Genomic DNA, 10,839 nt, shown 5'->3' on the forward strand with positions numbered 1-10,839 from the left:
CAATAAAGAAAATGATCAAAATTTATATGATCAATAGGTAGAAACTGCAAACAGCTATTATGTACTACATATATTTGAACAAGTCATGAAGTAAACTTAAAAAAAATTATTTTATTGTGGTGCCATTGGTTAATAAAATTATATATGTTTCAAGTGTATAATTCTGTAATACATTCTCTGTATATTCCATTGTGTGCTCACCAAAGTCAAATCTTCTGTAATCATGTATTTGACTCTCTTTACCCTTTTCTACTGCCCCCCTTTTTTCCTCTGGTAACCACTAAACTGTTTTCTGTGCCTGTGAGTAAAAAAAAGCCAAAAGCATACAATGGAGAAAAAAAAAAATCCCTGTTCAATAAATAGTGCTGGGAAATTTGGAAAGCCACGGGTAAAAGAATGAAACTAGACTGTTATTTGTCGCCATACAGAAAAATTAACTCAAAGTGAATCAAAGACCTAAATTTAAGACCTGAAAATATAAAATGCATAGAAGAAAACATAGGTACTAAACTTATGAACCTTGGTCTTAGAGAAGATTTCATGAATTTAATCTCAAAGGCAAAGGAAGTAAAAGCAAAAATAAATGAATGAGACTATATCAAACTAAAAAGCTTCTGCACAGGAAAAGCATCAACAAAATAAAGAGGCAACCAACCAAATGGGAGAAGATATTTGCAAGCAACACCTCTGATAAGGGGCCAATATCCAAAATATATAAAGAACTCATACAACTCAACAACAAAAAACAAACAATCCAATTTAAAAAAATGGGCAGAGGACCTGGATAGACTCTTCTCATGAAATAAACTTTTAATGCAAATGAAAATTCTAAAGACACCTTTGAATAAATATATAAATAGGTACCATGAAAAAAGTCAAACCAAAAAAAAATATATATTCCAAGAAAAAAAATTAAAGCGCCGTGAATACTCTAAGCTTGGTTACAAAAAATGAATTTATCTTAAGATGCTTAAATACATTTGAGCTTGTAAACAAAAACAATTTCTATTCTAAAAATTTAGAGAAACCCTTTAAGATACTTAAAAAAATACTTAAGCTGTCTAATGGAAAAATACTTAAGCTGTCTAATGGAAAACTCAAGTTGGTTCCCTATTTACAAAATAGAAACAACTAATCTTGAATGGCAGTACTTCACTGATTCTTATGAAAAAGTTTGGAGTTAGTATAATGGCTTTAAAACTATGTCCACCTGAGTCTAATGGTTCTATCTTAGGGAATATAGTGGGCATGTCAGACAGAGAAACTCCCCTTTTACCTTTTTTTTCTAAATTAGATGTTTAAATAAAATTTTGTTTGAATAGAGATTTCATTGCTAAGAAGTTTTGAGTTTGAAAACCATCATCTTAAAGACTAAAGGATTACATAATTCAGGGCATTTGCAAGAGAAGTGGGGCAACCAGACCCAGCAAAAGTCCTTTAGAAAGTAACACAAAATCATACTTTGTGATAAAGATTCTAAAACTGTGGATTGTATTTTAATTCTCCCAACTGTTCACTAATAGTAGTAGAATAGATATAAGCTAGGAAAATAAGAGTATTATATTAGTGAGCTCTTTTGTCAAATTTATGTTTCATTCTTTGAGATAATGTAGAAGTGACTTTTTCCATCTTTAAGCACATGATTACTGACAGCTATACTGCAGGCACACGGGACTGATTTCTGCATAATCACACTAACATTCTTCTCAGATGTTTAGGTTACTTGAAAAACCAGACAGCCGGTATTTTGGACTAGGTAACTGATTATCTATCTAGTAGGCTGTATAGTAAAAATAGACTGTTTTATATACAAGTTTTTTAAAAAATATAAATTTATTTAAATTAGTTTCAAGTATACAATATATTGGTTAGACATCTATGTTGTCCATAAAACGATCCCCCCAATTGCTCCCTCTCTCCCCTGGCCCTCCACTTAGCCATCATATTAATGCTAACTGTATTCCCTCTGCTGTGCTCCCCATCCCCATGACCAACTATCAACTACTAATTTGTACTTCTTTAATCCTTCACCTCATTCTCCCAGCCCCACAAACCCCCTCCTCTCCGTCCGTCACCAAATTGTCCACTGATATACAAATTTTTAAAGCATGAGTTAAATAAAATTAAGTTAAATAAAATTACTCTGAGCTCAATAGTTTTAAATTCTGACGCTTTGACTTATTTATATTGGTTGCCTTTGGCTTGTGCTGTTCACTATCCACAAAGGTACCAATAAAAATCCTATTTTCATTCTTTGGTCAAGTTCAAATCCAGCTTTCTCCAAGAACCTTCTATGATCATCCTAGACAGAAGTCCATTAATCACTCTTTTGAACTCATAGCACATGTTAGTATTCATAATTATCATGCTAAGAATTACTGTCAAGTCCTTTAAGGATTTAATGCATTTCTCACTTATTTATCTCACTTGAGGCTCATAAAAGCTGAGATAAGCAGATAAAATTATATCGCCAAACAGCTGATTTTAGGTCTGAAGAATGAATGAATTAAAGTATATATTTTAATAATGAAAAAATTAGGTGTAAAGAGGTTAGCTGACTCAATAAAGGCCACAAAAGCCTTTAGAATAGAGGCTGAAACCTCTATCTTCCTAATCAACTATAACCCTATTTATCATTACGGCAAAGTTCTACTCCTTGTAGTACTACGACTTTATAGAGAGAGTCACTGTCTTTACTCCCAAGAAGCTTCAAGAATTCTGGCTTTTTCTATGAATAAAGACCATGTGCTTTAGAAATTCAGATTTCGAATATTTTATCTCATTTATTTTGGTTCTTGGCTATTTTACTAACTATGTAAGTGACACCTAGATAGGTGAATATCAAACCAAGTATTTTCAAAATGGGGAAATATTTTTGGTACACATATTACTATAAATTTCTTACTATTTTTGTTTGGCAAATGCATACAAATTTGTTAGTTAAACAATTTAAACATGTAAAAATTCTTGTGTACCTTGCTCCATTTAGTGAAATATATAAAATTTGTTAATATAGAAATAGTAATTGCTTTTGATTATAGGGCTTTTTCAACTAGGTAAAATTCGTTTAAGGCATACTAATTTATTACATGATAATGAAAAACTTTGTTATGGTATACAATCAAAGAACTGTAATTCTTCTCCAGTTGGACATTTTGATTATTCCTTTAATGGATATTTACTGAGTACTTAGTATGTGCGAATTGCTATTTCTTTAGTACTATCATTTTATAATACTACTCTCTAATCGTATTTAGTTATTACATCTATAGCATTTATTTGGATAGAAAGACATAAAGTAGCCTATGAAGAAATTAACCATAACTATTCACTTTTCCTCATACTAATGACCTTCCAAACATTTAATATTTAAAAAACAAAAACAAAAACATAGTATTAGGGCATCAAGGGACTTCTCTGATTCACAGAAATTATATTAAGACTTTTCAGCCCATGGCTGGTTCCAAGTGAGAATGAGCTCAAAGAATACATGTTAGCCAACTTAATAGAAATAAAATATTCTATTATTAAATACAATTTTATATAAAATCACCCAAGAAAGGCATTCAGTAACTATTAGCTTTCGTCTTACAATATATGAAAAACTTAACATGAAGGTATGGACTTCAAAATAGAAATTCATTCCATATGTGTATTCAAGTTTTCCTTTTATTTATAAAAAGTGCTAAACCAAACCTTCTATATAAATTGTTGATCCCTCTTGGGACAGTGGTGTTGTATCCTGGGTCAAGTCAAACAGTAAATCTGAAGAATCATCCGATTCAACTTGTGATGAATTCTTTGTAAAATCCTGTAAAAAGTTATAATTATTTTGTTTCATAAACTTTTATAAAAGTAAATTTAACTATATGCCAATACTATAAAGATAACCTTATAGATTCAACTATTAATAAATTATAAAACACAAAGGTAATTATTACTGTCAAAATTAGCATCTACTAGGTAAGGAGTATAGAGAACTCTCTAGATTATTACAATTTTTCTGGAAATCTAAAATTGTTTTGAAGTAAAAAGTTAAAATTCAAAAATAATAATAGTATTGGCAAAGTAGAGGTTATATTTTGGCAAAGCTTTTCTGTAGGAAAATTTTAGCAGTTATCTATCAAGGGCTTTAAAAAGTTCATATCTTTTGACTCAATTATTTCAAATATTCCACTTCTGAGAATTCATGCTAAGGAAATGGAAATATTTAATGGAGAATTATTTATTATAGCAAAAAATGAAAACCTGTATGTTCGACAATAGAAGAATGGTTCAATAAATTAAATGACAGACTTAATGTTTTTGAAAAATATCCAATGACAAAACATTTGAGCCTGAATGTGTATTATATAAAATCAACAATGGCTATATTACTTTACTGTAACCAAGCACAATCTTACTGCAGGGTAAATATTTTCTCTGAATATTTGCCCTTAAAAATGAAAATTATTCACTAGCAATGTCCAAAATAGTTCTTTAACATTAGTTCCTCCAAATAAAGTTAATACTTTAAACCCTTTCCTCGGTGATGACTCTGTTTAATTAAGTACCACCATTTCAGAGAGCAAACACGTTATTCGACAAATAGCACGTTAAAATAATTCTCCAATTGGGAATTTTTTATATCTCATAAAATAGTTCAGAAAGATACAAAATACCCTGGGGTAAGGTACAATATGCAATAGACTGGGATTCAGAAGACCTGTCCATTTATTTAACTATGAAACCTTGGGCAAGTCCCTTCTGAGATTCAAGTTATTTTCCTTTACAAATGAAATAAGTTACCAATTATTGTCCATTTAAAATGTACTTGCCTTTTTCACAGTACATGCATTTTATCAAGTAATTATCACAACAGTACTAATAAAGACCGAATATTATCTCCCTTTTATAAATGATAAACTTAAGTATGGTTAAGTGAGGTTTCTAGTACAACCCAGCTTGTTATTGATGATAAAGCTGGAATTAAAACCTAAGCTGGCCTGATTACAAAGCCTGTGTCCTTAAGCTATATCTTGCTGACTTTAAAAGGAATAATAATTATCTCTCTGCTTCCCCAAAAGAGTTGTTGAGCTAAAGAGAATGAAAAAGTTTAAAATTTTCAAAGACTATTTCCTTACTTAAGATTCTCAATTCATTTGAGAACATGTGTGTGTGTGTTTGTATGTATACATATACACATATGTATGTATATGTGTATGTCTATATACATATATATGTGTGTGTGTGTGTGTGTGTGTATGTATGTATGTATCTATATCTATATCTATCTATATCTATATATATCTGTCCTTCTCATCTCTGGCTGCACATTAAAGGAACCTTAAATTTTTAAAAAATCAATCATACCCAGGTCTCACCACACACTGATTGACAAAAATCTTTATTTTTAAAAAAACCTTTATTTTTTTAAAGCAGGATTGGCAACCTGATTGAGAAGCTTTGATTAAAACATCATGCCCACAGAAATAAAAATTCTGAGTTTGAATGAACTCTAGTTTCTAACTTTTCTAACACGAAAGATACCACCCCTCCACCCTTTATTATTCTTTCCCCATGGGTCCAATGTATGAATGATTTTCATTTATTTGCATTTAAATGATGAGTGTCCTCCCATTTCCAAATGACAAACAGCTTATTAATAGCGTGAGAAACCAGTGAGTTAATCTGATTCCAGTTAAAACCAAATAATTTTTTTTTGTATTTCTGGTAGCCTGCCACCTTCAGGTATACCTATGAAGTTTCTAAAAAAACATTAAAAACAGCCTATGGATGCTTAGAATATCTTAGAGTTTGAGAGCCAACAGTCTGGGTAGAGGTTCTGATTTTAGAAATGAAGAAAGTGAGGCCCGGAGAAGTTGTGACAATGCTCTATTTAGGATCAAAGACTGAATCAGCACTCAATTCTCTCATTTTTAAACCAGGTTTCTTGAAATACTAAGGGCTCATACCATTACTGATAGATGTTTCAGAATACAGATACAAGTTTACCAAAATTCTAACTTTTGCTTGAAAGCTCAAGGTTTCTCATTGGCAAGGATACTATTAGTATTTTTCTGTGACAGGCACACTTTGTACATTTTTGAAGACTGAAAAACTATATGTATCAGATAGACTCTAAAGGTGGTCCCTATGATTTCCTTCTGATATTTATACACTTGTGAAATCTCCACTTAAGTATGTATGAGACTCGTGACTGCTTCTAACCAATAAAATATTGATGAGATGTATGATTGTTACACAGCCCATCTTGCTGAGGACTCTTTACCTTGCTGTTTTTGAGGAAGCAACTAGTCATGATAGGAAGGCCTTCATAGCAGGGAACTGAGGGTAGTTTCCGGTTGACAACAGCAAGAAGCTGATGTCCTCAGTCTGACAACCAACAAAGGACTGGATAACACCAACAACCAAGTGATGTTGGAAGCCATATTAAATGATATTGCAGATCTGGCTAACGCTTTGATTGTAGCCTCGTGAGACCTTGAAGCAGAGGATCCAGTCAAGCCATGCCCTGACTCCTGACTCAAAGAAACCATGAGATAATACGTGTATATATTTTTTAAGTTGCTAAGTTTGTGGTATTATTGTTATGCAGAATAAATAATTAATTCACGGTGCTTTGCCAGTTATCCTTTCAAGGAAAAATGGCATGCCATTAAAAAGTGTATTCAAGGGTTGAGTTAATAAAATTAGTAAAAAATATTACTTCTTCAAGGATATTCTTAAATAAAAGTCAATTTTTCTACTGTGGGTGCTCGGGGGTCACTAGTACAAAAACTGTTAGTACAATTCTGTTCCATTGCCTTAATTCATATTAAAGTACCAGCAGTTTTACCCTCCACTACTTTTGCATCACCAGTGTAAATATTAACAAAGTGAAAGAGCAAATGTCTCAGTGTTACTATGACGACAGTTTTAACCTCATGGACTTCTGAAAGAGTCTCAGGGAACCCCAATTAATCTATGCTGCCTTAAGGCATTACTTCTATTTTTTTAAAGTATATAGACTTAAATGTATGGATAGATGTTGTGCATATTTTTGAAACTGTGGTCTAACGTGGATTGCAATCTCAGATCCATCATTTACCAGCTGTGTGGTCTTGAGTGAATTATTTAGCCTCTCTGAGCCTCAGTTTCTTCAACTATAAAATGGGATAATTATTGTGCCTACCTCATAGAGAAGTCATAAGAATTAAATGAGATTAATTTATATATAGCATTTAGGGCAAAAAAAGGACCCATATTAACAGTCTAAGGAATATTGAATATTACCATTATCTAGTAAAAAGTTTAAAAACTAAACTATGAAGGCATGTTTTCAGAATAGACAATGATCTGAGAACAATGTTCCAATTCAGAATACTTAGTTCAATTTACTATCTTAAGAATTTTGCCATAATGCAACATTCATTACTGATTATACTTTTTAACTTACCTTTAGATAGTGCAGCTATCAATATTATATCTATTTAAATTAAACTAAATATAATTATCTGATTTATTAACAGGTTGGATAGTTAGTTCCTGCATTTATTACTCTGGGTATTTGCTGAGCTTTCATAAAGACGGTGATATTTTCTTATAGTAATTATGCCTCTACTGAAATGGTGACTAGCTATAAGTCCACAATTCTAACTGGGTATTCTAATATCCAATGTGTCCCTGAGCTAGTTGTGTATTTTCAGAAAAACTTACAGGTTTAGACACGTTCTGAACAATAACAGAGCTATGTGAAGATTTAGATTCAGGATGAAATCTAGGTAAGGCAGCCACTGGATTTGATGTTGGGTCTTTGTAGTGTTGACTTGTAGGCTTGAATGCATCAGTAACACCTGTATTTTAAAATTACACAATATATTGAATATTTTCTATACAACCAATTTTGTCAAAATATTTCACTTAAAATTAAAATAGTATAATAGTCTACCTTGATTGAGTGTCTCATTCTTTATTCCTTTTGAAGATGAGCTGGCGTTACCTCTGTTCAAAATATCTATAAAATTATATTTATTTTAAAATTTATTTCAATGAAATATATATTAAGATAACAGATTAAACTTTCCAAAATATATCCATATATAACCAATAATTGAAGTATATTTCTTTATCTTAATGGTGATAGACTGTATATAGACTTGGGTCCCTGCGACTCAAACCTTTCCCCAATCCCTATGCCGTATCACTACCCTTAAAAGCCTGGATGTTTCATTATGGGCAAGCTGATTGGATTATCTGTGCCATTACTCTGGAGTTCTGAAAAGAACACTACAGAGACTGCAGTCTAAATAAGACCTAGAGTTTTCCAGAGTATCTAAAATTTAATGCTATACCCAAAATAAATTTGAGCCTAACATGAGCTTCTTGATTAATTTAATTTTTTAAAACCACCTACAGCACCTGGTATTCCCAGGTAGTCTCCCATCCAAGTACTAACCAGGCCTGACCCTGCTTAGCTTCCTAGATCTCGATCAATTTAAGATTGCTTACTCTTGTACCCATGTGAACCCATAACTTCTAGGTTATTGAGGAATCAAATGAAAATTTGGAAGAGTAGAGATCTGCCTAAAATTGCTAATCAGGAAAAGATATGAAGCATTAAAAATCCTATAAAACCTCAAAAAATTTCCTTTGTTTCCTCCTAGAAGAAAAGAACCAGATCTCATAAAATAATTCTATAAGGTAAAGTGTCACAAAAGTAGGGTTGTTTTATGATAATGGAAATGCAGTGCTCTATGACTAAGCACTACAGAAATCTTCTGAGAGAAAAATCTACTTATTCAAACAACATGATATTGTTTCATTTAGAAATTCAAAATAAGTATTTACTCAAGCCATTAAAGAGTTATTCCTATAATACTTTTAGGTGACAGTAGTCTATCAAACACAAGTTTTTAATACCCTCTATGGTGGTTCTGTAAATATTTACCTCAGGTTCCATATGCTAAAAATATTTTATGGCTCACATATAAAACATTAATAAGATCATTTAAATTCTGAGTTAATTTAGAGATTTCACTAGGGTCAACTTTCTTTTTGATAGAATCACTTAAAACTAATACACATTATTCTAGTTAAGTACTGTTAACAGTTATCTACAATTGATATAAATCCAACTTGAACTGTCATACTTTCAATAAGATGATTTGAATAATAATTTTGAAATATGGTAATATTTCAGTATAAAAATAATCATAGTGACTAGGAAACAATAATTAATAGAATATAATATTCTTTTCCACTATTAACAAACATGATAACATGCCTTGTTCATTTTATAATTGAAGTGGCACTCCACTTAGCACCTTTCAATTTGCCACAAGAAATCATGGGAATTAAAATACATTATTCTATTTCTGATAAAACTGAATAGAGTGCTATCAGAAGTTTAGAGTCAAGAGAAGCAAGAACTAGGCTTTACAGAGTAACAGTGACATATGAGACAACCCACAAACGTTTGTATTAGAAAGAACATCTTATAAAACTTTACTTCACTGAAAGTAAATGCTTACTTGAAATGGCTGGTTTTGAACTTGATATCTCTCCGACAAAGATCAGCTCATCATCTTCTTCATCCTGAATTTCTTCTACTTTCTTCTGCCATGGTTCCAGTTCTTCTTCTTCACATTCCATAAAGAGTTCTGCCATTTTTGAATTATCTAATTTTCAAAAGGAGAGAAACAAATTTTATTTTTAAATATTTTTTAAAAACAGTATAATATTTAACATGTACTTTAATAATTCTAATATCAATTAACTGAATTGATATTTGTAGTCAGTACATGGTAGCAAAATTAAGAAACTCAAAATTCAATCTCTAACATCAAAACTAGTAAAATTAAGCTAGCTAGCTAGATAATGGATGACAATAGTCATTTATAGTGGCCAATAAATTTTAGTAACAATCAGATCCAATCAAACTGAGTTTCAGTTTTATGACTAGACAATGATTATATCTATGAAAATAACTGTACCAGACTATTATCTGAACCCCCTCCACCCACAAACTTCTGTATTAATACAAGGGGGCTAAACTAAGAATAAGAGGCAACAGATGGGAGATATAATAGAAAAACTTGAACAGATTGAGGGATACCAGGCAGAGCAAAACAGAGGTGAGGTGCTACAATGGAAAGAGAGGAATTAAGTGAGGCTTATTCCATCTCAGAGCAGATTAGACATTCCTCGCCTGAAAAAACTAAGTAAAGAACATACTGTGAATACCACCAGCCTACAAGTGCTGACCAAGCACACAGAGCTCCTAGTAATCCTTTTAGTGCCTCATTCTTAAATATGGATGGACAACCAATGAGTACCATAAATATGACTAAAACCTCCAATATGAAAGACCAAAACAATAAAACAGATTAAAAGATCTTAGAGAAAACAGAGATAATATAGAAGGCAGGAGAAAAATGCTAGAGATAACATAATTAGCATTTTTAGAGAGAGAAAACAAGAATATTATAAAAAGTAACATTCAGAAAAAAAGATTATAAACAAGATAATCAAAATTTAGTAAAATCAATTGCCAAAGTTGAGCAAATGTTTCATAAGTGGAACTAAAAGACAAAAATATACATAGAGAATACAAGATTGTTAGAAAATCAATTTCAAAGGTACGATTCCCCTTTAGTAAGTTCCAGAAAAAGAATAAATAAAAAGAGGGAATCTAATCAAAGGAAAAAAAAATTCCCAGTTTTAAAAGACACAAATCTCCAAATTGAAAGGGCCCACCAGCACTTAGCATAATGAAGAAAAAAAACTACAGTAGAGAGAAATACTGTGAAATTTCAGAATGCTAGAGATAAGGGAATATAGTAAAATCTGAAAGAGAGA

At 31.5% G+C, this 10,839-nt stretch overlaps 1 protein-coding gene across 5 annotated transcripts in view; it reads right to left on the bottom strand.

Annotated features, from left to right (window-relative positions):
• Positions 1-10,839, bottom strand: part of ZNF280C (zinc finger protein 280C) — a 52,828-nt gene that overhangs the window by 31,094 nt on the left and 10,895 nt on the right. For all 5 annotated transcript variants that reach the window (XM_015589871.2, XM_015589874.2, XM_015589872.2 and 2 more), the window contains 4 exons: positions 9,513-9,659; positions 7,931-7,996; positions 7,699-7,835; positions 3,697-3,811 (listed from right to left, as the gene is read on the bottom strand). In XM_015589871.2, coding sequence (XP_015445357.1) covers positions 3,697-3,811; positions 7,699-7,835; positions 7,931-7,996; positions 9,513-9,659 — 465 coding nt within the window. The remainder of the gene's footprint in view (positions 1-3,696; positions 3,812-7,698; positions 7,836-7,930; positions 7,997-9,512; positions 9,660-10,839) is intronic.

The sequence above is a fragment of the Pteropus alecto genome, unplaced genomic scaffold (genome assembly GCF_000325575.1).
Source record: "Pteropus alecto unplaced genomic scaffold, ASM32557v1 scaffold145, whole genome shotgun sequence".
Taxonomy (NCBI): domain Eukaryota; kingdom Metazoa; phylum Chordata; class Mammalia; order Chiroptera; family Pteropodidae; genus Pteropus; species Pteropus alecto.